General features: G+C 34.7%; 3 protein-coding genes and 1 non-coding gene across 5 annotated transcripts; 1 reads left to right on the plus strand and 3 right to left on the minus strand.

Moving 5' to 3' along the window:
• Nucleotides 1-5,350: 5,350 nt before the first annotated feature.
• LOC112510959 (transcription factor BEE 1-like) lies at nucleotides 5,351-7,060 on the minus strand. The gene is made up of 3 exons (XM_025116311.1): nucleotides 6,752-7,060; nucleotides 5,839-5,961; nucleotides 5,351-5,473 (listed from the first exon to the last, which is right to left on the minus strand). Exons 1-3 carry the CDS (start codon nucleotides 7,058-7,060, stop codon nucleotides 5,351-5,353), a joined length of 555 nt encoding a protein of 184 aa, XP_024972079.1.
• Nucleotides 7,061-10,686: 3,626 nt separating this feature from the next.
• Nucleotides 10,687-15,315, minus strand: LOC112511804 (mitochondrial phosphate carrier protein 3, mitochondrial-like). Its single transcript, XM_025117577.1, has 6 exons — nucleotides 15,004-15,315; nucleotides 13,491-13,852; nucleotides 13,344-13,387; nucleotides 12,511-12,725; nucleotides 11,487-11,611; nucleotides 10,687-10,723 (listed from the first exon to the last, which is right to left on the minus strand). Exons 1-6 carry the CDS (start codon nucleotides 15,313-15,315, stop codon nucleotides 10,687-10,689), a joined length of 1,095 nt encoding a protein of 364 aa, XP_024973345.1.
• A 1,643-nt stretch (nucleotides 15,316-16,958) lies between these two features.
• On the minus strand, nucleotides 16,959-17,030 carry TRNAD-GUC. Its single transcript has one exon. It is a non-coding gene; the product is annotated as a tRNA-Asp (tRNA).
• Nucleotides 17,031-17,214: 184 nt separating this feature from the next.
• On the plus strand, nucleotides 17,215-27,255 carry LOC112511151 (coiled-coil domain-containing protein SCD2). Of its 2 annotated transcripts, none has more exons than XM_025116629.1 (17): nucleotides 17,215-17,713; nucleotides 18,646-18,818; nucleotides 20,112-20,184; nucleotides 20,347-20,388; nucleotides 20,525-20,587; nucleotides 20,748-20,797; nucleotides 20,883-20,910; nucleotides 21,948-22,022; nucleotides 22,128-22,238; nucleotides 22,329-22,389; nucleotides 22,882-22,998; nucleotides 23,094-23,212; nucleotides 23,304-23,373; nucleotides 24,214-24,255; nucleotides 24,455-24,495; nucleotides 25,789-25,915; nucleotides 26,825-27,255. In XM_025116629.1, exons 1-17 carry the CDS (start codon nucleotides 17,351-17,353, stop codon nucleotides 26,962-26,964), a joined length of 1,695 nt encoding a protein of 564 aa, XP_024972397.1. In that variant the 5' UTR covers nucleotides 17,215-17,350; the 3' UTR covers nucleotides 26,965-27,255. The 2 variants fall into 2 exon arrangements, with proteins under 2 accessions (XP_024972397.1, XP_024972398.1); XM_025116630.1 differs by having other exon boundaries at nucleotides 17,641-17,713; nucleotides 18,650-18,818; nucleotides 26,825-27,184.
• The last annotated feature ends 555 nt before the right edge of the window (nucleotides 27,256-27,810 follow it).

The raw sequence follows: 27,810 nt of genomic DNA on the forward strand, positions 1-27,810 counted from the left end.
TAAATATATATATATATATATATATATATATATATATATATATATATATATATTTGGCGGTCGGTTTGGTCCAAACCGCCCAAAAAAAGTTCCAAACCGCAGACCGGACCGGACCGCCCGGTTTTGCTATTTTCCAAACCAGACCGGACCGCCAGACCGGTCAAACCGCCAAAAATGGTCCGGTTTGACTTGGTTCGGCCGGTTTGGGCGGTCCAACGGTTTTTTTGAACACCCCTAAAGAGAGGTCCAATGTACAAAATCATTTAGAGAGTTTTAGAACCATTCAAAGACAAACTTTTTTTTTGTCAAACAAGATTCACATCTTAACGATTCAGAGACTACCTCTTAATGGAACTATTAAGAGGTAAACAAGCAACCCTAAGATCGAGTTTGGATCTAACAAAAACCTAGGCTCGGTCTAATTAAGACCGAGCCTAAGATATAACAGATCCGACCCGACCCGACCCTCATACATTTATTTATTTATTTATTAATACATAAAATAGTAATATTCATTAATGAATAAATACCTGGTGAGATAAACCTACTTCAAATTCACATAACATGGGGTTTGAAGAAGCAAGCTTCATGGAAAGGAACTGAAAAATAAATTTAACTCAAATTAATTATTTGTATTTTAGAATAAAAATATTTAAGTAATTTACAAATTTGGCCCCTGTGGTTTGTCCAGATTTTACGTCACTACAGTTTTGAAATTAATAGATGATCATCGTTGTTTGTGAAAATGTTGGTATTTGTCTCTAACGACTGTTAAAGATTCCGTTAACATTTTCGTCCTTTTATCGAGTTTTTTTTTTTTGTCTTTTACCCAATCAAAACTACAAGAACGTTTAACCAATTTTGATTGGCTAAAATAGAAAGAAAACAAAAACCGAAATGTCTTCATTTAACGGTCATTAGAGGGAGGGATCAAATATGAATGTTTTTGCAAACTATGATGGCCATGTTCTAATTTCAAAATTGTAAGAACGGAAAGTTTTATCTTCGACAAACCATAGGGACCAAATTCGAATGTTTTTGCAAACAATAATGGCTATCTTGTAATTTTGAAATTACAGGAACTAAAAGTGTTACTTTCAATGAACCATAAGGACCAAATTTGTAGTTTACTTAAAACAATTAATAATTTTTAAGATAATTAAAATAGGGTTGGGTTGCGGTGGGAAGAGAGGTTATGATGAAAAGTGTAAGAAAGATTATCCACCTTTGAATCAATACTAATTGATTATCGACAATAATGAGGTGCACCGAGATGCACCACATCAATTCTCTTATAAATCACAATTCATGGGTGGACATGAGATTAAAAATGATCAAATGTTCATATTTCTTTTTACGCTTCTCACCATAACTTTCCTTCTCACACGATTATTCACCAATTAGAATATTACTATATATCAAAATTTTAAATAGTGTTGTGTTCTCGTGAGAATGAAAGTTATAGTAAGAAGCATAAGAAAATATCTCCACCATTTGATCAAACCTAATTGAATGCCAACATTAAGGAGGTGTACTCGGATCAATTCTCTTCTAAAGCACAATTCATGAATGAACATGTGATTAAAAGTAATCAAGGGTTCAAATATATTCTTACGCTTCTCACAGTATCTTCCTTTCTCACACGATACTTCGGCACTTAAAATAACAATACTTATTATACTTTGCTTTAGCTTTAGCAAACACTATTTTATATGTAAAATTTAATATATATAAATATATATATATACACGCACACACCCGTTGATTCCAGGGACGGACCTAGAAATTTTTTCAAACGGTGGCACCATATAATTAATATAGTATAATATACATCTAAAAATAATTACAAAAATTATGGTCTTTATAATACCAATAAACAACTCCTAAACTTGTACCCGACGCGTCTTCATCTTTTGAAAACGGTCAATATATACCAAAAAATAATTACAAAAAGTATGGTTTTGGTTATTTGGGCTTTGTTTTGTTTGGGTTTTAGTTGCACCATTTGGATTTCAGGGAAATACTGTATTACCTTCTAAAACGATACGGTAGCAACGTTAACAAACCTAAATTTTTTACCCTTCGACCGTGAAATAATACGGTGGCACGTGCCACCCATGCCACCACACCAGGTCCGCTCATGGTTGATTCAAACAAAAAGTCAATTGCCGTCATTATATAACAAAAGAAAACTAATATGTGAATCACTGAAAAAATTCATTTAAAAATATATATGTGAATCCATATGAATAATCTGTAATGTTGATTCACATATGAATCTTCAAATAAAAGCATTTGTTGGATTTTTTCAATGAATAAAAAGCAAAAGGGTTCCACCGCCACCGTACACCGACATGGTTGGGGTAGCAGTGACAGAGATATAAGGAGACCGATTGGAAATGATTGATAAAGTTGTACGGCATAAATTATTGATATGTAATTTTTTTTTAATAAAACTTAATACTCATTAAAAATGAAATCTCATTAAAAAAAAAGGTAAATTGCATGAAAAAGTAACGTATTTTAACTTGATTTATATTTTGAGTAACGTACTTTCAAAACTTACATTTTGGTACTCAAGATGTAAAGTTTCAAATATTTGAGTACTCGGGTAACCAGTTGAAGCATTAACTGATTATCATTCTGATGTGACGAGAGATATGGTATCCAACTTAGTATTATTTGTTGACATGATTAGTGACATGAATTCTTTTTAATCTAAAATTTCTTTAATCAGTTATCCAGGTACTTAAATGTTTAAAACTTTACATCTTAGGTATCAAAATAGAAGTTTTGAAAATACGTTATCCAAAACGGAAATCAAGTTACAATACGTTACTTTTTCATGCAATTTGTCCAAAAAAAAAAACTAAAAATGGAATAAAAAAGAGCATGCTACAAATGTGGTTCCTATGGTTTTGGAAAATAACACTTTTCTTTTTTAAAATTACAAGATAAACATCGTGGTTTATAAAACCGTTCGAATTTGGTCCCTCTTTCTAACACTCTTTAAAAATATTTCGTTAATTGAGTAGCATTTTTGTGCTTTTATCGATTTTTTGAACTTTACCCTATCAAAATCGATTTTACAGTTTTGGTCTTTATGGTTTTTGATCGGGTAAAAGATAAAAAAAATGATAAATAACAAAAACGCCTCTTATTTAACGAAATCTTTTAAACGACAATTATAAGAAGAAACTAAACTCTTACGTTTTTACAAATCAAGATAACCCATCTTGTGATTTCAATAGAACTAAGAAGTTGTTTGATAGTTGCTGAATGGTTTAACGCAAAATAATTAAAAGACTCTCATGATATAGTGCAAAATGAAATATAACTATTGGGTAATTGTTTACAATGAAATTAGGCAGCTAAATGATTAAGGGATGCCCAAGATACAAAATCATTCAGAGAGTTTTAGAACCATTAAAAAAATATTTTTTTTATCAAATAAGATTCACCTCTTAACGATTTAAAGACTATCATTTAATAAAACTATTAATAAGTAAATAAACAACCTTAATTTACTCAAGAGAAAAGTAATCATACCTCAACTTGATTTTGTAGAGAGTGGACATAATTAATAATTTGGTCCAACATAAGGGTCTTTGCTGTAACCTGTGATGAATCAAACCCACATGATTTTGTCAGAAATTTATCATTTAATTTAATTCTATATTTTAATTTTATTTTTTTAAATTAAATATTCTTTTATAATAAATATTTTTTAGGTATAAATTCATATCAGCTTAGATATTCAATCTGCTATGTGAGTCGACCAATTTTAAAGTGGCTACCTATGAATGTTTCACAGGTAGCCCGGAGTCCACGCATTTTAATTTCGTGACCACAAGAGAATTTTTATTTCTTCTTGAATTCAAACCTGTAACTTTCAAACACTTTTGATCTTTAGAGTCCAAACTCAAACCAATCAAACACTGATTTATACCATTTTGCAATCACAAGCATTTGGAATTGGATGATATAGAATATTTGGTTTGTTTAATTTAAAATGAAATTTAATATATTTTTATTAGATAATTTATAAAAATAAATTTATATAGTTGTAAAAATAATTATATTATATTTGTTAATTGATTATAACAGAGTGAATGTGTTTAATGTATTTTAAACATTATTATAAATAAATTTTACGAAATCCAATGAAATATCAGTTATAAATCATGTTTCAATTCTGAAATTTCTGTTATACCAAATGCAAGTTTGGAAAGAGTTCGAAAAGAAATCCAATTTCAAATACTGTAACAGTTTAACACACCCTAAATGATAAACAAATATGTTTGATTTGATTATGGGTATAATTAAATGTTTAAAATTTGATCATTTATGTCAGTAATTATTATGAGATATCAAGAGACTCCCACCATCTTAAACAAATGTATACAATAAAAATGACAGATAGTTTTAGAAATATGTAATTATTACACTATTTAAATTAATTAAATTACATATTTACCCTTGATAATAGATAAAAACAAACTCTTTCCATCTCATAATGTACAAAAGATTTCTGAACCAAGTTCGTAGATGCAGGGACCAAATCTGTAAATTAGATAAAGGTCAAGTGGCACCTCCGCCACTTGCGGAAGTGCTAGGACTAATTTATTAATTTGGTCCCTGCACTTGTGGACCTGGTTCAAATTTTTTTTTTTTTACATTTTGACTCATTCGTAAATTGAGAAGGTGTCACTTGCAAACCTAGTGACATTTTTGAAATATAGAGAGAGAAATGACTAAGAAATGAATTTGAAATCTGAAAATAGTTATTTTAATTAATTTCCCATTCATACCGTCACTTGCGGAAGTGTTAGAACTAATTTATTAATTTAGTCCCTGCACTTGCGGACCTGGTTCAGAAACTTTTTTTACATTTTGACTCATTCGTAAATTGAGGAGGTGTCACTTGTGAACTTAGCGATACTTTTGAAATGTAGAAAGAGAAATGACTAAGAGATGAATCTGAAGTCTGAAAATAGCTATTTTAATTAATTTCCCATCGATAGTGCCACTTGCAGAAGTGTTAGGACTAATTTATTAATTTGGTCACTGTACTTGCGGATCTGGTTCAAATTTTTTTTTACACTTTGCCTCCTTCATAAATTGAGGAGATGTCACTTGTGAACCTAGTGACATTTTTGAAATATAGGGAGAGAAATGACTAAGAAATGAATGCAAAGTATGAAAATAGATATTTTAATTAATTTCCCTTCGATAATTTTAATATTGATTATTGTTAATGACCATGATGGGGTTTATGTAAAACGTGCATTACTTATGACTTAAATAGATTTAAGCAGTCTGACCAATAAATACAGATTATTCATCGTCTTTATAAAAACACAGATAAAATAAACCAGATTCTATCAACATAAGAAGAAGCAATCACCTGATCACATCCCGGAACAATAGATTGTAAAAGCTTCATTCTTTCGTTTATTTTCTTTCTTCTCACCTTATGAAAATAAGTCAAAAATGTCAGCACGATGGTTATTATAATATGTATATATATATATATATATATATATATATATATATATAGAGAGAGAGAGAGAGAGAGAGAGAAGGGGGGTTGGGTTCATGTGATACCAGCATGTGTTCAAGTGTAAGACCACTTTTTTACACTTGAAACTTCATAGCAAAACGCTGTGAAGGTAAAAAAAAAAAGTAAAACTTTCACAGCAAAAACACTATGAAGTTTCAAGTGTAAAAAAAATGGTCTCACGGGTCTTATAAAAACATGTTGGTCTCAAGTGATCCTCAAATCTATCTATCTATATATGAATAACTCAAAAATTAAATATAAAATGACTAAAATACCCTTTCAGCAAGACTATGCCTATTAGTTGCTTGACCACTTCTTGCTCTAACGTGAATGTACCCAATTTCCCCTTCATCATCACCGCTTTTCTTTTGCTTCTTCCTCTTTCCTTTTCTTGTATCCTATCAACATTTTTCAAATACTTAAAGAAAATTATAAGAATTAATAAATAAAATCAAAGTTTTAAATTAACGTAACGTTCAATGTAACGGTAAGATCAAACCTCAAGTCTTATATGTCACTGTAAGGACGCGACGTTTTTCTAGACGTGACATAAGAAGGCAAAGTTGTATGATATATATAGAATGAGTTGGATTCACATGAGACCAATGGTTTTTCGTGAGACCTGTAAGACCAATTTATGTTCATTGATCAACTTTATAAGCTAATGATCTAWTGGTCTAAAGTTGCACGGTGGCAATTTTATGATTATTGAGAAGTCTCGTGGCAATTTTGTGATTATGAATGTTTAGATTGTAGATATAATCTAAAAGTTGAGAATTGGTCTTACGGGTCTCACGAAAAACCCTTGGCCTCACATGATCTCAAGTCTATATATATACACACACATATATATATATATAGAAGATTTCTTCATTATCTCTTTTTTTTTTCTTCTATTTTATAGAAGATTTACCGTAGCTGTTGGAGCAAATTTTTATCAACTCTCTAAAATTTCCAAATTAACATAGTTGTTGAAAATGCTCTGATAAAAAACTAAATGAACTATTTTTTTAAAGTCCCGCCTTTTAAATAACGCACACCACTGTTGCAACATGGCGTGAGCCACGCCCTCCAGAAATGCTATACGTCTTATTGTAACGACGGAGAGACGTCTTACGCCATCATACTCTTTTTAAATATTCAATAAAATATAAATAAATATTTAAAAAAAGTATATATATTTTTTACTTGGGAAATTCCATTAATGGCCTTCCTCTTCATGGCTAAATGATCATGGCTGCCACCATCAACCTCCATTGATGTTGAATAGCCTTTTCTCTGCAAATTCTTGGTTCTGTGATGATGATCTTGATCAAGTAAACAAGCGGCGGCAGCGGCGGTGGTGGTTGGTTGGTGGACAGAGAAGTTGTGGGTGGTGGAGTGTGGGTGGAAGGCGGTGGTTGGTTGGTGGCCGGAAAAGTTGTGGGTGGTGGAGTGGGGGTGGAAAGCGGTGGTTTGATGGAGAAAAAGGTGGTGATGGTGAGAGAAAGCTGCCATTGTTGAAATTGAATCAAGCTTTGAATTTGGAACTTGAAATAAGAGATTGATGAAAAGGAAAACACTTTTGGTTGTGGGGTTACACTCACAACCAAACATGAAGATATATACATACATATATGTATATCTATATGTGTATATATAGATATAGATAGATTCAGGAACACAGGTGGCAAAACCCCAATCTCTCAGCCCCTTGCCCCCAAAGATATTTTATTTTTTTAATAATTTAGTTTTCTTATTTTGAAAACTTGAAAATGTTTTATTTTTATAATATTTTAAAGAGAAATTAATACAACTAATTATTTTCGGAGATCAAATTCATATTTTAGCGGTCGATTATTAAATGCTTACCTGGTAAATGTTTACTGGGTAATTTTCTTTACCAAATGAACATGACAAAAGTCAAAAATCTTACGGTAAAAGCAATGATAAAGATGAAGAGTCTTACTCGGCAAGTGAGAGTGACGACTCTTACCTGGGTAAACGTTTACTGGGTAAATCGTTGCATACGATATCATTTTGATGTATTACAATCTTACCCAGTAAAATAAATTAAAGTGTTGAGTTCTGACAATAAGTGTTTACCAGGTAAGCATTTTAGGTAAACGACCCATTAGTCATTTTTCTTCAAAAATTTCAATATATTATTACCTCTACAAGTGGCACCTCCTGACTTATGGATGAGCTAAAGTAAAAAACATTCACTTTTCACTGGCTTACGGACCTAGGTGAAAAGTGATTTTTTTCCCTTTAGTTTTCACCCATTTACGGAGGTGTCATTTGGAGATCTAGGTGAAAAAGGTGAATTTGTTTTTATGTTTTTTAGCTCATTCGCAAGTTACGAAGACACAACTTGCAAAAGTAATGATATTAAACTACAAGGGTGATGTCTAATTGGTTTGAGGTTGGCTCCAAAGGTCAAAAGTATCAGGAGGTCTCATGTTCAAATCCAAAAAGAAATAAAAATCCCCTTGTGGCCACGGAGGTTCAAATGCGGTGACTCCGGGTTATCTGCAAAGCAGGTGGTTGCCCTGGGATTAGTCGGCTCGCATTGCGGGTTGGATATCCAGGTTAATAAAAAAAAGTAATTATATTATAAAAATTATTAAGAGATGAATTTGATCCTTAAAAATGACTATTTCAACTTGCAAAAGTGTTGATATTAAGGGTGTGGACATAACAGAATAAAGATCATTTTTATGTTTGATAAGAATTTTATGTGGAGCAGACAGAAACAGAGTGGAACAAACGTGTTCCACCTCATTCCATGGACCAAAGTGAAACAGACTTACATTTTACCAATATAACCTTAAAATAAAACTTAATTCTTTTCCAAAATATCAAATACACCTATATCTTTATATTTTATTCATTTTTTAAATTTTATTTGTTGTATTTTATGTTCTTTAAATTTTCAGTTTATTATCTGAAGGCATGCACATTTTTTTAATATGTTTTCTATGTTATAGTTAATTAATGTTATTTATTAAATAATTTAATAAAAATAATTATACTTATATCATCTATTTAAAAAATATACTAAAACGTAACGGTAAAAATTCCTCAGTTATTATAACAAATGTTTAATTTTACATATCTGGTGCTTAGATTTATCTGATAATTGGGTTTTCAATTTATATGAAATTGGTTGATTTTAATGTGACATTTATAGTTTAATTTAATAATTTGGCCAATACGTTATTAATAGTTACAAAATCTATCAATTGTAAGTAAAAGATGGTACAAACCAGAAAAAATTGGACGTTGTTACATTAATTTGAAAAAAAAAAAGCTTGTTGTTACAGTAAATAGGATTTAAGACCTAGGGGTCGTTTACCGAACGCTTACTTGAATAAGCGTTTACCAAGTCACATTACCTTATCGGATGAATATGATAAGGACCAAGAATTTTACCCGGTAAGAGCGAGGCAAAGACCAAGAGTCTTATCCGGTAAGTGAGGGCCACGACTCTTACCATGGTAAACGCTTACCGGATTGTTGCATACGGTGTCGTTTTGGTGAACTAAAATCTTGTCTGGTAAGTAAATGATAGTGTTAAATTTTACCGGTAAGCGCTTACAGGGTAAATATTTGGTAAACGACACCCTACTTTGTTATATTTTGATACATTTTTGATAAAAAGAATAACATATCTGTAAATAATTGAGGATTTTAATAAGTGATCAAAATATTAAAGTCAAAGGGGTCATATGTCTGGCTGTCTTTATGATTTGTGTCATTTATATCAAATACGACAAATATGACCTAAAAAGAAGTGAAGCCGGTATAAGGGTATTCACATCCGATGATTGGGAGAAGACGGATATGGTGACAATGAATAAAGATAAATCCAATATCTGTTATATTCCAATCAATTGAATACAGTTACTGATAATAAAAAAGTATCCATTATTTGTAGTTTATTCATCATTTATTAACCAGATATTTTAACGGGTATGATATGAATAATCAGTGTTTTTCGTTATTCATCAAGTATGAACTAATTTCTAATTTCTTTTTATTTTGGATATCAGAAGAAAATATTAAAATTGCATCACTTTTAACAGTATTTTGAGAAGATGAAGAAATATGTTAACAATTTGCATTTTGGTGAGTTGTTTGTATTTTTATATTACATTAAAATCCGGTGACTCCGGACTACCCGTAATTCCGTAAAGCAAATGGTCGTTTTGAGATTAGTCGGCTCGCACAGCGAGTTGGATATCCAGATTAATTAAAAAAAAAGCTTATTATGTTTGTTAAATTAAACCAGATATAGAATTGTCAACATATCTATGAAATTATTAGTCTTAACATGTCTACTACTTATTAAAGGCATCTTAACAGTTTTTTCAAAAAAAAAAGAGAAAATGAGGATTTTGAGCCAATGTTTTGCTTCAACAATTTTTTTAAAACAATCTCCAAAATGGAGAAAGTAGGAAAGAAAATGTTTTTTCCCCCAAATATGGAGGTAACCCCAAAAATGATTATCAAGTCAGACTGACAATCCTAGGGCGACCACCTGCTTTGCAAGTAGCATGGAGTCACCGTATTTGAACCTTCATGGTCATAAGAAGATTTTTATTTATGCTTGGATTTGAACTTGAGACCTCCAGACACTTTTGACCGAAAAAAAAAATATTCATCTTCAATGAATTTCCCATTTTGAAGAATTCAACGTTGATTATAATATTAAAATATTATATTCATATATTTTTATATTATTTTTCTATTTTAAATATTTATTTTCAAATTTCCTATTGGTGGTCCCACTTAATCATTGTTTTTAGGGTTATCTCCATATGTGTACAATACCCGACTTAAAAAAAATAAACACGAATTAAATACAACGATGTGTCTTCACATGATTGGTGGGACAGAGTGGGAACAGTCAACTTTGAGACGACATATTTTTATTTCGCCTAAGTAACATACCATTCTTTTATGTATCTATAATTTCATCTCATTAGGGGAATGCGATCACAACATTTCAGTAGATTATAACCATTCCAGAGAGTGTAACACCAATGCAAGAAGGTAGCAATCTTGAAGCCAATCTAGCGTTATTATCCCTCAATTCAAAATACAAAATCACTTCATCTTTTGGTAGATTGCTTACTAGTTTACTTAGCAGGAGGAGCAGCACCGCCCGTGGTAGGCCTACGAACAAAACAAACGTCAATTTGTCATTCAAAAAACATATAACGTTATGAAAAGGGTCAATGGTCTTGCAGTAATCTGGTTACTGATAGAGCCTTGCCTCTCATGTGGTCACAGGATCAAACCTCATGAAAAAGTGAGGAGGGTGCATGTGTGTGTGTGTGTATATATATATATATATATATATATATATATATACTTCACATAAAAAACATGTGTGTATATAAATATAGGGTCATCTTCAGGGAAAGACCGCAAAAAACGAAAAAACTGAGGAATGCCCTAGTAACTATTCATCTGGATGGTATGTACATGTGCATATAAGTAATTTATAAGCAACTTGTCTGGTACGCACATGTGTATAGAAACCAAAAAACAACTTCAGTTACTTATATGTACATGTGCATAGAAACCAAAAAACAACTTCAGTTGTTTATATGCACATGTGCATAGAAACCAAGAAACAACTTCAGTTACTTATATGCACATGTGCACATAAACCAAGAAACAACTTTAGTTACTTATATGCACATGTCAATATCGTATAAATGATTGGTTACTAAGGTGCTCATCAGTTTTTCATTTTTTGGGATTTTCCCCTAAACCTCTCTCTCTCTCTCTATATATATATATATATATATATATATATATATATATACTTCAAAGAAAAAACATATAACATACAATAGTTTGCATTTTAGGGTTTGAAAGGAAGATAGAAGTTAGTATGTTTTGACAAGTAAAAGAATGGTAAGAAACTAACAGGCCAACGGAAACTTTGAAAGCATCATAGATGCCCCATTGTGCTCCGGTAAGAGTTCCAATCATAAAAATACGAAGAGGAAGACCACGAGTGAATAGACCCAACATACCAAGCTTCTTGATAGCCTGCACCATATGTTTTAAATATCATGTTAAGATATATGTATAGGCAATCGTTGGACTCCCACGTTAGCTAAATTTTGACCCTTTATATTCAATATATATCTGAACAAGCAAATGATCATGTGAGCATGAGTGTTAAAGTGAGAAACATAAGAAGGGATCTGGAACCTTAATCACCTTTAATCTCAAATCAACACAAGAATCATGCTTGATACTTGGATTAATCTTGTGCATCTCATCCTAATATACATCCAAGGGTGGAGATTTCTTTTTACACTTCTCACCTTAACTCTCTTGCTTACTGGAACCCAACCCTATCGGAATATCCCTAATTTCCTTAAGGGATTTTTGAAGGGTAATAAGATGGGGTTCCACATGTTATAACATGGTATCAAGTCAAAGTCTACTGCTCTAGGATTTGAAAATATAAGGCAATCTTTGTTAGCCTCCATTGGATGGGGTGTGTCTGTAACATCCCAGACCAACCATACCAGATATTATCCGCTTTGTCCACACAACTGGACTCACGGTTTTAAAATGCGTCTAATAGAAAAGGTATTCAGTCCCTTACAAGGCAACATTTGTTCCCCTCTCCAACCGATGTAGGATCTTACAGGAGTCCCACATGGGCTAGACTTGGACTCTTTATCCTCTATATTTATTGGAATCTCTCTTCTCTCCTTAAGGACACTTTTTGAGAGTAATATGATGAGATTCCATATATCCTCACACCAACAAAAAATTTGATTGGTGCCTTTTTGAGCATTTATAAAAAGAACTGTATGCTTCAAAATACTAATGGGATTATGGCACTCAACATGACTACTGAACATGTTTTGTGCATAAATCAAAGAAGAAAAGTATAGTATGAGGATGAATTGAAGATATGGAGATATACTCACATCACCAGCAGTGGCCCCTTTGGAACTATTGAGGAAAGAAACCAAATTATCAGCAGGGTGAGAGACAATGGCACAGAATACACCAGCCACATAACCACCGGCAAAACTCACTCCAAGTTGCAACCTTTTGCTGCATTGGTCCTTTGGTGTGGGGATGGCATACTTGTACAACATCTCCACAATTGTCTCAAAAGATGCAAATTTCATCATTGTATCTGAAAAATGCATGCATTTTTATTTCTATCACTCTTTGTCCTAGTAAATTAAAGACCTTTCCAAAAAAACGGTTAATAATTGGTAACAACAGACACCTATTTCGAACATGATACCATTATGCAGATAGACTAAGGGTCTGTTTGTTAACAACTTTATGAGCTTAATGAAAGTCAACTTATTTGGACAACTATACATCTATTTGGTAGCAACTTTATGAGCTTAATGAAAGTCAACTTATTTGGACAACTATACATCTATTTGGTAGCAACTTTATGAGCTTAATGAGACTCACAACTTATTCGGTCAGCTATACATGATTGTTTGGTAGTGGCTTGATGATATAGAAAGTGGCTTATTCAATAAGCTTCTAGCAGGAAGCTTTATGCAGAAAGCCTAAGTTTCTTCCAAATTCTCCATCCCAACTAAAAAACACCCTGCTTCCATTTATGAAAAAAATTATCCCAAACAAAAAACTTTTCGATCTATATAGACACATTAATTCATATAGACGACTTTATCCATGCAAGTCTTAATGGAAAACCAACCAAACAGTCCCCTAATTCCCTAAATACTTGTTATAGAGTTCAACTCAGAACTTCAGTAAGTTATTAACTTACATGGAATTTGTCGTCCCCAAAGAGGAGCTATCCCCCTGAAAAGCCTGTAGGAGAATAAATGAATATTGTAAGTTGGTACTAAGATTGATAGAAAATCAAATATGTTATCCAACTAAAATCTCAAATTAATCACCACTAGGATCATACCCAGCATAACCGTCAGCCTTAACAAACTTTGGAAAGCCATCTGACAAACCTTTGGCATATCCAGGCTTCGTTTGCACGCGAACTTTAACTGCCTCAAAAGGGCATAGTGCAATGTCAGCAATGAATTCAGCAGATGCAGAACCGGCAAGGAAGATCAATGTTTTATACTTGGTTGCAAACTCAGGGCCAGCCATATCAGAGTAGGTTTTCTTGAAGAACTCATAAAATCCGAACTTGCAAGCACCCTGTGCACTGTAACCAAGCAAAGTTGGAACCCAACCCCTAAAAAATCCTTTTACTCCCTGCTCCTTGAGCAATACTTTAAAACCAGAACTGATACCCGTGTACTTTGCAGGATCAATCTGAAGAATTGTATGTTTCAAAAAGCAAGATTCATGAGTAATTGATTCAACAATGTCAATGGTTATGTTTTACATGAATGCATATAAGTCCAACATATGCAAATCACATAACATGTTTCATATTGAAATCTTACATAAGAAGTCAAATGTAGTATACAAACCAGTAGAACAATTTTAAAGGAAAAACTTTTCCCCTTTATCATACTTGAGAGTAATTTTCAGTTTAGCAAATAACAATCACTTATACTATATCAATGCTTATAATTTACATACCGTTAAGAGTACCACATAAGCTAGATTAGAAAAATTCTCCACTATATATGTTGGAACCTCCTTTTTCTCCTTAATGGCTCTTTTGGAGAGTAATCTTGGGGTATATTCTCAAATGGTATCAAAGCGAAGTTCTACCATCCCGAACATCTTTGCCCGCCTAACCCCATCCGACACTATAGACATCTTTGTGCATCTAGCATCAGTTAGAGGGGGCATGTTAAAGTCCCACATAGGCTAGACTTGAACAAATTCTTCATTATATGTTGGAACCTACCTTTTCTTCTTCTAAGCATGGTATAGAAAAAGCGAAAAGTCAGCGATCACGATCTTGTAACTTATTTAGAATTAGCTACACATTAATCAATATAAGCGGCAGTATCCATAAATAATCAAAATTTATGTTGGAGGGGCATGTTAGAGTCCCACATAGGCTAGACTTGGAGAAATTCTCTATTACATGTTGGAACCTACCTTCTCTCCTTCTAAACATGGTATAGAAAAAGCGAAAAGTTAGCGATCATGATCTTATTCTTGTAACTTCTTTAGAATTAGCTACACATTAATCAGTATAAGCGACAACATCCATAAATAATCAGAATTCATATTGAAAGAAAAACAACAAGTTTATTCTTAAAGGCATAACCAATTTAAACAGAATCCATACATCTCACAAGTGATTAACAAATTTGATGCGTGTCTAAAACTTGCATACGCATATTTCTAAACATCATCATTACCATACATAGTGATAAAAGAATCGGATTTCAATTTACGTCGTGCATAAGTTAGTTTATCAATCCAATTACTGCAATAATTCAACTCCGTGATCCACAAAAATCACTACAAATTTATAACAATTATATGCACGAGAGATCAACCTGCATATTACATTTGACGAGATCCAGCGGAGTGACGGCCGTGTGAGTGAGACCACAACTAAGAATACCACCAGCTGTACACGCTCCGTAATACGCCGGAGAGAACATTGCGATCTTACGTGGCTCGCTAGGAGCCGGAACCACAAAACCTCTTTTCGGCGTTGACGATGACGATGAAATCGAAGGAGTAGATCTCAAAGAGGACGAGGTATCTCGTTGATTCGGCCTCAAATGCTCAAAATCGTTGAATTTCATAGACGAGTAGAGGAATCTCGGAATCAGAGGTTGTCGTGAGGAATCCATGAATTCCATGGCGATGATGGCTGAAATTGTTGTACAAAATCGATGAGATAGAGTGAGGGTTTCGTGAGAGAGGGATGAAGATGGGATTAATGGAGGGAAATGAAAGGAGGTTCTGGTTGATGAACGAGAAGACGATTCGAAAATGCATGCGCTTTTGAAGCATATTCGTTTGTTGCTTTGTGTTGACTTTGAAAACATGAACAAATATTAATTTTACGTTTTTCGTCCCTAACGTTTATTAAAATCATAAATTTGGTCCTATGGTTTTTTTTTGAAAATAACAATTTGATGAGCCATTTATCAAACTCTTACTGAGTAACTGCTTACCGGCTGTCACTTACCTTAATGATGAGCATGACAAAGACTGAGAATCTTACTTGGCAAAAGACATAGCAAAGATGATGACTCTTACCAAGTAAGCGAGGGAGACGACTCATACCCGATAAGCGTTTACCGAGTAAAATACATTTACCGCAATCCACGTTGATGGTTGAGAATGTTACTCGATAAATTAAATAGTGTGATGACTCGTGTCGGTAAACACTTACCCAGTAAACGGCCCCTTAGTCTCTTAAGTTTCAAAATTACAAAATGATCATCTTGGTTTGCAAAAACGTCCTGATTTGATTACTTCTCCAACAACCATTAAAAAATTCCATTAAATGAGGGTCTTTGTTCTTTCAAAATGCAGATAATCTCCTAATGAAATAGACTGTCATTTAACTTGATTTTATTTATAATACGATGTTGGTCGGTTTTCTATGTCTTGCATAAAACACAGTCTATTTCATACTCGTTGTACCCTTCATGTTCCTTGGTAATAAAATGCTTGTCTTTCAAGAAAAAATGTTTAAGAGAAATAAATAATATATTATTAAAATGTATTAAAATTTTAATAATATTATAAAAGTATTCATGCAATTCAACCATATATATCTAGATTTTAATGTTTCATTTTATTTTTTTGGTCTCTGTATGTTATAATACGAATTTATGTGGTTTTGAACAAACAATAATGTTTTTCTTAATAAAATATAAATTTGAAGATATCATAAAAATTAAAAAAAAGTTCTCATTTTTTGTGTGTAATTTTTTTAATTTATTTTTTTAATATTATAATTTAATTTAGGTTCAATGACGAAGTAATTTATTTTTGATTTAATAATATAAATTTTATAAAGATAATAACTAAGTATTTTATTATAACTTAATAATTATCCTAATTATATTTTTGATATATTTAAAATTAGAATTTTATCATGTATTTGATTATATTTATTTACAGTTAGTCACACTTATTCTACTATGGAGCTTAATAAGTTGTACTTATGCACAATTTACTTGTAATCTTGAATTTTAAGTAATATGTTTCAATAAACAGTACTTCATGTATAAAAGATGATTTTTAAAAGTTTTTGTCAAATACTTTATAATACAGTATAGATAATTAATGTTGTCTAAAACAAAGAAACTGTTAAAATAAAATATGATCTTTTTTTCTTTTTTGAAATTTTGATTCTAAATTTAAAAATAATTCTGGAAATGCTCTTAAAATGTCAAACTAATAGAAGTTGGAGGGTTAATATGCTCTTAACATGTCAAACTACTAAAAGTTGGAGGGCTAAATGTGTAAATTTACAATATTAAAAATACGCCGTTGCCGGGGATCGAACCCGGGTCACCCGCGTGACAGGCGGGAATACTTACCACTATACTACAACGACCGCTTTTATTTATTTTCCTTTTTAATTTTATTTATATAATATATATATAAACGCCGTTAACTTTAACGGAAAAGTTGTTTTCTTCATCCACTTTACACGTCAAGCGTTTCAACGTCGAATCCCGTATTTTAACGGCCCCCAATTTCCAAGTCTCCATCAAAACAACACACGATTCCATCCCCTCCGATCTCGCCGGTCCTTTTTTCTCTCCTCAAAATCATCGAGAAAATCCAGGAATTCAAGAAATCCAGACGAAATTTTGATCAAATTTCTCAATTGTTACTACTGTTGATCTACTAATTGTGTTTGTTTTCTGTGAAATGGATCGGAAGCGGACGGAGAGTCCGGTGTATACACGGCAGTGGAGCGGTGGTTCTAGCAGCACCGGTTCATCATCACCAGCGATGTCTCCGGCGCATCCTCAGTCGAGATTAGGTCAACCTTCTGGATATTCAACGATTAAGAGGACACAGAACGTTGCTGCTAAAGCTGCGGCGCTGCGTTTGGCGCAAGTCATGGCTTCACAGACTGCAGATGATGACGAGGAGGATGATGATCCAGGGTTTCGGTTCGCTGCTCCTACCTCCTTTGGAAAAAACAATGCTAATAATAATAATAATGGTAGTGTTGGTGCCTTGTCTGGTGTTTCGTTTGGTAGACCAAATAGATCGCCGTCACCTGCGGTAAGTCGAATCAATTCGTTTCTTTCTGGGTTGATGTATGTTTGCATTTCGTATAGTATATGTTTGAGCTAAAGCTTCAAAACCGCTTCTTTGTTAATTCGATTGTTTTGTTCGAGAATATAGATGAAAGGTAATTGCGGTTTGGATTGTTCATAACGGTGGTAGATTAAGTGAGGCAGCTATTAATGCATGAAAGTACAGGTGGAATCTCTACAGGAGCTTACTTAGTTCGAAGTTCTTGCTAGATAAGCTATATAATTGGAGTTCCCAACCATGTTACAATATTTTTGGAACTTTGTTGATTCAGTATGAAAGAAATTGTGCTAGTTAGTTTGAAGTTCTTGCTAGATAAGCTACAGAATTGGAGTTCTCAACCATGTCACAATCTTTTTTGGAACTTTTTTAATGTAGTAAGAAATAAATTGTTTGTTTTGGAGTTACATACCAATTGCTGCCTTGCTTAATCTAACACTGTATAATCAAGAATCCAGACCTCATCTGTCAAACATAGTCAAGTACTGAAGATCACCCGAATCAAACAGCGTCTACTATTGAAGACCACCTAATAGTGATAATTTGCTTTTTAATTGTTCCTGTATTGTCATTAAACTGTTTAAATACCACCGAAAATGGGGATCCCAAGTGAGCATATACCTTTTCATATGCAATAAGCTTGTAGCGATTACCGGGAACCTTGATCTTGGTAGGGATAACTAATCTGTCCAAAGTCAGCTTTCCTCCACCCTGGCTTGAGCACTGGCTGACTGATTGCAGGCTTGGTCAGGCTGGGAGGTCATCATTCTTGAAAGGCAATGATTCGGAATAATACTACAAATTGGTCTTGAATATGATTAACTAATTCCATCATTATAGGCTTATTTGTATTCTTTATATGTGTTGATGTTTTAAGCACTTTCTTATGCTCCTATTAGTTAGGTCGGAACTTTATGGAGCACACTCCTCCTACTCGATCCACATCAGCTGGACGACCGTCAGCATCCGTTCGCACAGGACAAATGGTGCCACCTACTAGACCATCTTTGAGAAACCCTGGTTCCATCCCACCCCCGATAGAACCTCCTGCTGGAAACAGACTCAGAGAAAGGTAAGAGATGCTTGTACCTGTTAATGTCTATTTCTTTGGTTGCTATTCATCTTTAGATGTTTCATCTTTGAATACCACTTAGGGTTCTTCTATAAACTGATTTTGGGATCTTCTAATAAAATGATTAAGTAGAAGGCAGTATACCTCTGATTGCTCCTGCCAGAGCTTACTAGGTCAACAACATATCTCAAAGCGATGCCTATCCTCATTTCTGATAACTTATCTACTTATTGGTAAATGACAGTGAGCTCAAAGAATATTGGGTTTTATAGTTACTAAAGTAATGAGGAAAGTATCATTTACTGATTATTGTTATCGTTAAACCAAAGCTTCAAGTAATTATGGACAAAGGTGGACCAGGTAACAAGCTGATGCAGTTTTCAGAAAAGTGGGTGGCATATATCAACGTGGACTAGGTGGCTCGAATAAGACTTGCGAACTCCAAAAGCTTATATATCCCTTAATTTATCATTAAATATAGAGGTGTATTTCGCTTATCCTCATTGACAGACCACAAGCCTTTTATCTCTGATGACTTGGAGTTGGGCTAAAAAGAAACCCATTAAAAAAACTGAAGCAGTGACACTGAATTGAAGTTCTAAAGAGATGAATCTCCCAAGGGCTCCAAAACCTGATGACTTTCCTCCATGCTTTCTTATCTAAAGCACACTACTTTGGTGTATTCCACTGACCTGAACCTATTTTCACCACTTCTATGTCAGTCTTGGCTGACCTCTACTTTTTCTCTTGGCACAGCCTGATTTGTTCATAATTAGAAACTCGCTTATTTAAGGACAAAGTATGAATCATTTTGTGTAGCATATATTGTTATAAAGTCATTCCTTTCCCAGGAGTCACATCCTAGGAAACTATTATGCATATGAAAAAATTGTCATCCTCTCCTACTTGGCATTTATTCATGAATCTTCTCTACACTATTTATATTTTTTTCACTGAACATTTGTTAAATCATAGATGCATGCCCGCATTTCATAATCATCTTGATAAGCGTTAACTTATCCATAATTTAATAACTGGGTATGCCAACAATTGTAAATTAATAATATTGTATGCTCCCATCCGTTAGTATCATTATGTGGTCAGAAGTCAAGTTCCTTATTGCTTCTTGGATCATAGGTTCAACATCACAACATGATTCTTTGCACATTTGTTATCCTCCATGAGTATTTTGCATTACATGCTAGCAGCACAGTTAGGCAGTAAAACAGCCTCTCAGTGAAATTCGATCTTGTGCTTTGGCAACATCTTTAACTGTGATAGTGTACATTGTAGGTTTACAAAGGATATTGGACGTGTAGACAAAGATATGGGAGATCAGCATGAGGCATCTGCACTTCGTGATGAAGTATGGCTATCCTATCAAATCTAAAAGTTACTTGTACACAACGCAAGATGAATTTACTAAAGAACGTTAATAATGTTGTTTTTTGAGTCAGATGTAAGTGATAAGCTTACATTCACACGGATTTTACAACTTTTACTTGATGAAAATGGTGCTTAATTGCAGCTTGATATGCTACAAGAAGAGCATGACATGGTTATAGATAAGGTGAGTCTATCTATGTGGTTTCTCTGTTGATCCCAACCATATACTGTTATACAAACAATAGTACAGTGACATAGAGACATTGTGGTAGTTGTGGTTGATGCACACTTGTATAGTGTGATGTATGTTTTTATTTCAGCTTCGTCGTGTAGATGAAAAGCGCGAAGAAGCAGAGGCCAGGGCAAGGGAGCTGGAGAAACAGGTATATAATTCCTGTATTCTTAAATAGTTCATCCCAATAGCAATGTTAATTTGACTTGTATCTTCAGAACTTCTGTGTGTAACCTTAATGTTAAGTCAACATTTAATGATTTTGATGGTATGGCATTGTTAATTTCATCTGCAAAACTTGTATTCTATAGGTGGCTTCTTTAGGAGAAGGAGTGTCTTTGGAAGCCAAGTTGTTGAGCAGGTAAATGATAAATCTAGATTGGGTGGATGTTATATAAGTTTTGATACTTGACACTGGGAAAATGATGTAATATATGTTTCTACAGGAAAGAAGCAGCAATACGTCAAAGAGAGGTAAATTGAATACAAATTTGGCAATTACAGTGCATTTCTCTTTCATGTCTATTTGGGGTTTGTTTGCATATGCTTTACAAGCTGATCAACCAGGAGCTTCAGTTTTACCTGAGTTAATGGTCTTCTTAATAAAATTTGCCAATCAGTTGAAGAGATTTTAATAGCCTCGAGTCATGATTCATCCCGAGTAACTGAACTAATGGTTTCTTGTTTATTAATTGCAAGTTATCTGCATAGATTGCTGTCTCGTACTTCTTATACAGAAGACAATGTCTTGTCTTATCTATGATCTGGGGAATGCACCATTCGAGCAATTCTTTTTGAAATGTGAAAAACAAAAATTAGCCACATTAACTTTCCAAGAGTGCTGGTGAAAAAATATAAATGAACAGAAGGTATAAATAAATCAGAAATGTTTTAAATTGTTTTTTTATATTGAAGCAGAGGAAGGTAGTCGTAATTTATCATCAACCTATTTAAATATAAATTATGCAATCTGTCCTCTAGAAAAACAGGGTGTACACCACCCTCTGGAACTCTAGCACTGCACTGGTCCTACGGCCATCATGAGGGAGGAAAATCCCGGTGTCTCAGAGGCAGGTGGATGGTGCCCGGATTTAAACCCGAGACCTCACTTATGGATTCCCATCTCACTGATGCAATCTGTCCTTTAGCATTCGGTTGTTGTAGCTCAGTGTTGCGTTGTTCTTTGTATGTAGTAAGGATGCTTTAGCATGGCTTGCTATTATCTTAAGCATATGAATCTCGAAACGTGCTGTGGCAGTATCTCATTGATTTTGTTGTTTATTGTCCCTAGTAGCTAAACCTAAATATCGGCAGACTCATGCCCCAAATGACTTCCCATTACTCTGTTCTCTGCTTTTTGGTTGAGCATGTCTGGGATCTTAGAAAAATGATCTAAGAAAGGGTTTGTTTAACTTTAAGCTGGCCCCAATCAAGTTTGGTGAGTTGATGGTGTTTTTTGCTTTAAGATTTTTTCTTGATGGGAACTCATTCAGCAAAGTTTTCCATCCCAGGTTGCTCTAAAAGCTGCACAACAGACAAAAGATGGAAGAGATGTCGAAGTTTCTAATCTTCGTGCAGAACTTGAGGTAATATATGGTTGGCGAACTCCCTGAAATTCTGGTTTCTCTTGGCTCACTTGATTTTTTCTAGTGCTGATTATTTTCTCCCCACTTTTATCTGTTTTGAATCAGAACTTAAAAGATGAGACTTTAGGCGCCATGGAGCAGCTCAGGGAAGCTGAATCTGAAGCAAAAGCCCTTCGCTCAATGACACAACGAATGGTTTTGACTCATGAAGAGATGGTACGCTTGATTTTTTCATGGTATTTTCTGAGGCTTCACTCTACTTATTTTTGTAATTTTATTCCATTCCTTGTGTGCAAATTCTTTCAGGAAGAGGTAGTCCTGAAGAGGTGCTGGCTTTCTCGTTATTGGGGTTTAGCTGTACAACATGGTAATCTTCTTGCCACATGCCGCGTCAAACCTGGAAACTGAATTGTGTGATGTTTCCTTGTATTGTCTCAAAAGAAACCTCTAATTGGACCTGGTACTTGCAATTAGTTGGAAACCGACCTAATTGCTTATTTGCCGAGTACACTGACTGTTCACAACCAGTTAGCTTGATGGTACTGAAAAATATCATTAGAAAGAATACATGTGGTCTAATGGTTGATGTCCAAACTTCTCAAACCATGTTGCTTTAGCTTTTCTTTTACCAGGACGACTCCAACGATTTCATGTAAGGATACGATCTGTTGGCAAAACTTTTTATTAGCAAACTAGATCTTGGGGGGGTAGAATTTTACTGTCTGATTGTAATTTTATGAAGCTTGGTCAAACGACATTTGTTAAAAGATTTTACCTCTTTGCTAAATTCGTTTGTAGATGTTATTCACGTCTGAGTACTTCTTGTTTGTTATGATACCGTCTCTTCTTTGGTTTTAAGGTGTTTGTGCTGACATAGCTGGCTCGAAGCATGAGCATTGGTCATCATTTGCACCGTTGCCATTTGAAGTTGTCATTTCGGCTGGACAAAAGGCAAGGGAGGAGTCTTGGCATGGTGGCAAGTTCACTAACTCAACGGTTATCGCCTTATTGTTACAGCTCATATATATCGGCTCCAAATTTATTTTAACTTGCTATCATGTACGAAAGCAGGTGACGAAGATTCTGACAGGAGAAAACTGGTCCGTGATATCAATGACCTAACAGGAGAAGGAAATATTGAGAGTATGCTTTCAGTGGAGATGGGTTTGAGGGAAATGGCTTCCTTGAAGGTATCTTCCCACACCATCAAACAAGCTATCATCGTTAAATTTGAGTTTATTTCTTTGCATTTTCAAATGTAACTTATATTTGGATTTGAAGGTAGAAGATGCTGTTGTGCTGGCATTGGCCCAGCACCGTCGTCCAAATTTAGTCCGGCAATCCATCTCTGGTATGGTCTCTTAACCTTGCGTGCTCTAAACCAGACTGACTAGTGGATAGATCGGGAATATCGATACAAAAATAGCGATCCTTAAATGGGGATTTTGCTATTTATGTTTTTGCCTATGGATCATGAGAATAGCAAAAACCTTAGGTGGTGTTTGGATCGTCAAAATCTGGCGAATTTGAAGGAATTGGAATAGTCAACTTCATTGACCAAATTTCATTCCTGCGTTTGGTTCATTCTTTGAGTTTTAATAAGGAATTTGAATTCCACATACAGTGGAATGTAAATTCCTTGGGTTTTAGCAAGGAATTCTAATTCCTTCCTATCATCTTATAAGAAAAAACTATTATACTCTTATATTTACTCCATTCCATTCCATTCCATCCCCACATGATTGATATCACCACTACCGCCACAACTACTGCCGCCCGTCGCCACCACCGCCGTCACTGTCGCCTCCGCTGCCATCACCATCGTTGCCACTGTCATCTTCACCCCACCACCACTGTTGCTGTCACCACCACCACCACTGCCTCCACTTCTCGACCACTATTATATTCAATGAACCAAACAGACGTTTCAATTCTTTCGACATATTCCATTCCAATTTTTGTCAACCAAACACATGGTCAAACATGATTAACTTCCATTCTAATTCTTTCAGATTCCAATTCCTGTGACAAATTCCAATTTTCCGACAGATTCCATTATGTGAACCAAATGTCACCTTATTCTATTTCAGTTTGTACCTCTACTTCCTATTTGTATCCATAAACCAGCTGATGCAGATCCAAAATCCCCGGGAATCACACTAAAATGTTACGCTCTGCCCTTTTTTTGCAGATCCAAAATCCCCGCGCGATAACAAGTTTATGGAGGGATTTGGTAATGGTTTATTTGATGTGCTTTGACAGTTTCAATATAATACTTCGCTTATACCGGGATGCATATACAGAGCACTCTAATCGTTGTACTAATATGAGCATGTTTCCCTGGGAGCTCCTCGGTTTATAATCTTTGCATGTTTGTAACACATTGGTTGTTCCGTTTTCAACTAACATTAACTGCTCCACCTCTATTGCAGAGTTGAGTCTTGAGGAGGCTGAAGATGTTTCTTTTAAAGAGGTTTGCTCCCTGTTTATTCTTCATATTTCTATTCCCCCCCCCTTCCCGAGTGGGACAAATGCAGAGGTTACTAAGCTATCCATGTCAAGAATTAGGGAGATGGGACAAGATCCATAAATTACTAAACTATCCATATCATATTAAAACCTTAAAGCCTTTCACAATTCTTTCACTAGCCTACCTCACTCTTACCCATCGAGTCCCGTCAAGTCCTGTCCAGTCATTGAATTATGAATGATGTCAGTTAGGGATAGTGGGATGGTTTCTATGAAGATCTTTCCGTTATCCCCTAGCATTATCAGCTGATAATTTATCATGGGTGGTATAAGCTTCTTGAAAACTCAATTCCAAGCATCCAGCCTAACAAATGATCTCGGGTTTCAAGCGGGTTGTCCACTCAAAATCTCGAGTGTTTTAATCGTTACAGCTACCACCTATTTTTTTATAAACAACACCAAGAATATTGGATGATGTTTCTGATGACAAGTCACCAATGTTGTGTCTAAATATAATCATATAACTTTATAAGAGAAGTAGCTTATATGTATATCCATATATCTTGCGAAGGTAAGATATGTTCATCAGGAGGTAATAAGCATTGGCTGATCTTCATTATCTACTTCCTCCATCCCAAAATAAGTGTCTACATTTCTGTTTTAGTCTCTTCCAAAATAAGCGTTCACTTCCAAAAGTAATTACCTACTTTCCACTTCTATTCATAATTATGAGATGGAGAAATTCATTACTCCCTCTATTATTTGGATAAAATTGTCATTTAGTTAATTAAAAGTGTAATAATTACACAGTTCTAAAATCATGTTTCTTTTTCATCATGGGCATTCATTTTGGGATGGAGGGATAATATGAATTTGTTCCGGAAGATGGGTGCTTTTGGGTGAGCGGATACGCTTGTGACATGCTAGTATGCAGGGGCGGACCTGTGAAGGCCCCAGCGGGGTCCATGCACCCGCTCAACCGATTTCTGCAAGTAGATTTTTTTTTATGTATGAAAGGTGCACACGCTAAACTTTTAGGGGTGCTCCGGGATATTAGAAAATACAAGAGATCAACCACAAAACTGAAAAACTCCCTTGAAAACACCCAAAAAACCCGAGAAGTCCCTAGAAATCAACCAAAGAACTTAAAAGATCCCTCGAAACGGTGGAATTCAGCTAAAAACGCATCAAACGACTTTGCAGGCCTTTGATCCACCTTAAAGGTTCACCCGCTCGACAAAAATCCTGGGTCTGTGCTGCTAGTATGATTTAGGCTCATAATTGCCTTGTTGTGCAGGCTTGGCTTACGTATTTTTGGAGAAGAGCCAAAGTTCATGGTGTAGAAGAGGATATTGCCGAAGATAGACTTCACTTTTGGATAAGCCGGAGTGCAACATCTCCCACTTCTCATGATGCTGTTGATGGTAAATATTCTCATGCTGTTTTGCAATTATTTTTCCTTACAACTCTTTTCAGTGATAGAATATGCACATAACATATGGAATGCAACTCCGTCAAGTTCTTGAAACTATGTTCGCTTATATCTTATATACAATTCTGTGAGTGGAGAAGCATGCATGTAACTTGTGTGGCTTCTACGAACTAATGAGCGGGTTGCTAAATAGTCAAAATGGGTTGTGGTCAAAACAGGTTGTTTCAGGTTGGGTTGAGTTGTCAACGTTCTTTTTTATTTTGTAAATAATTATTATATTAAATATGATTACAAAAACTATCATCAGAATAGTTGGGGTCACGTTTATGCTTAGGTTAGGATGTGCCCATGCACCCGCTCTATCGTTCTGTTGCAACCGAAAAAAATATTACGAGTCTTAAAGGTGCAACGCTTTAAAGTAGTTACAGCCTAGTAGTAGTGTCACTGCATGTGTTATTATAGGTTGCAAGTTCAAATTCCCCTGGCTCTCCCTTAGAGATGCACAAAAAAGCCCAACCCCGTATCCCCGCCCTAGTGTGCCCGAAGCCTGGTCCGGGCCAAGCCTCAAATCCCGACAGGAAAAACCCTATCGGTTCCAATTTCAACCCCAAAGCCCGGCCAGGCCCTGCATGGGCCTAGAAAGAAAGCCCGGGCCTTGTTTTTTGCTCACTAAAAATGGGCTTGGAATGCCCACGCTCGAAAAAGCCCGGGCCTTGTGCATCTCTAGTATCAAGTATCAACAAGCAGAAAAGGATGAAAAACCACTTATATGCCATTTTTTTTATTAAATCATAGTTTTTGTAATTTTTATTTTATAGTATGTAAATTATTTTGTGCACCGCTTGGAAAATTTTCTGGATCTGACTTGAGAAAGGTGACATTCGTTTTGGGTTTGTTTCAGTTGAACGAGGGTTGACGGAATTGAGGAAGTTGGGGATCGAACAGCAGCTGTGGGAAGCATCTCGCAAGGAAATCGATCAATCGTCATCTTTACCGATCGAAAATTCCAAAGATTCTGCAGATGAAGATGCCTCTTTGTGATTCCTGTTTTCATGAATTTATTTTGTTTTTCTTTATTATTTTTTTCCTTTTTTAAATGACAATTTTGGTGTCAATATGATGAGTTTGTGGAAGGTTTTCATGTATAATAGGGTTTGATCATATGATGGTATATAACCATAGATACATGTAGTTGCAATATCTATAAGTCTCCAGAGTATTCATTTGTTTGAAGGACTTTATTACCACTTTTGAGTGATCCCATGGCAGATCAGATTGTATTTTGGTTTTTAAGCCATACAAAATACAACAAAAGGTTAATAATACTGTTTAGTGAGTTTGGTATCAAGACAGGCAGAGGTGTTCATGGGTTGTGTTGATCGGGTTAAAGGATGCACATTATCAAGCACGATTCATGGGTGAATTTGAGATTAAAGGTGATTAAGGGTTCATATCACTTCTTACGTTTCACACGTGAACTCCCATTCTCACACAATCATTCGCCTATTATTATGTGTAAGGTGTAAATAGATCGATACATATTTATTTCTTTGTATATTAACACATGATAAAATAAGTGAATAACATCGTAGTTATCACCAATCAGATAAAATTTGGGTAAAAAGATTTGATTGCCGGCGACCCAAACAGGTCCGTATAAAACCTGTCTCCAAGGACACTAATACTAAGGGGGCGTTTTTTGACTCACTCAGCAACCAGTAGACATGTCTTGTATTTGTGCAAAATCACACATTCATTTATCAACTAAACTACACGTCAGAATCACCTGATCAGATAAAACCATATTTAAAAATGGGTAGGTAAAATAGAAAGCAATGAATGTTAGGAGACAAGTGCAACTCCACATCCATCTACATCCAAAATCAC

The sequence above is a fragment of the Cynara cardunculus genome (genome assembly GCF_001531365.2).
Source record: "Cynara cardunculus var. scolymus isolate 2C chromosome LG 4, CcrdV1, whole genome shotgun sequence".
Classification (NCBI taxonomy): domain Eukaryota; kingdom Viridiplantae; phylum Streptophyta; class Magnoliopsida; order Asterales; family Asteraceae; genus Cynara; species Cynara cardunculus.

Coding starts and splice junctions, on each gene's coding strand:
- LOC112511151 (XM_025116629.1), top strand. CDS start 17,351: ATGGATCGGAAGCGGACGGAGAGTCCGGTGTATACACGGCAGTGGAGC. Junction 20,588..20,747: donor CAAGGGAGCTGGAGAAACAG/GTATATAATTCC, acceptor TGTATTCTATAG/GTGGCTTCTTTAGGAGAAGG. Junction 20,911..21,947: donor CAGCAATACGTCAAAGAGAG/GTAAATTGAATA, acceptor TTTCCATCCCAG/GTTGCTCTAAAAGCTGCACA.
- LOC112511804 (XM_025117577.1), bottom strand. CDS start 15,315: ATGGAATTCATGGATTCCTCACGACAACCTCTGATTCCGAGATTCCTC. Junction 13,388..13,490: donor AAGGCTGACGGTTATGCTGG/GTATGATCCTAG, acceptor ATTCTCCTACAG/GCTTTTCAGGGGGATAGCTC. Junction 12,726..13,343: donor TTGGGGACGACAAATTCCAT/GTAAGTTAATAA, acceptor TGCATTTTTCAG/ATACAATGATGAAATTTGCA.
- LOC112510959 (XM_025116311.1), bottom strand. CDS start 7,060: ATGGCAGCTTTCTCTCACCATCACCACCTTTTTCTCCATCAAACCACC. Junction 5,962..6,751: donor CCATTAATGGAATTTCCCAA/GTAAAAAATATA, acceptor AAATGTTGATAG/GATACAAGAAAAGGAAAGAG. Junction 5,474..5,838: donor GGCATAGTCTTGCTGAAAGG/GTATTTTAGTCA, acceptor TATTTTCATAAG/GTGAGAAGAAAGAAAATAAA.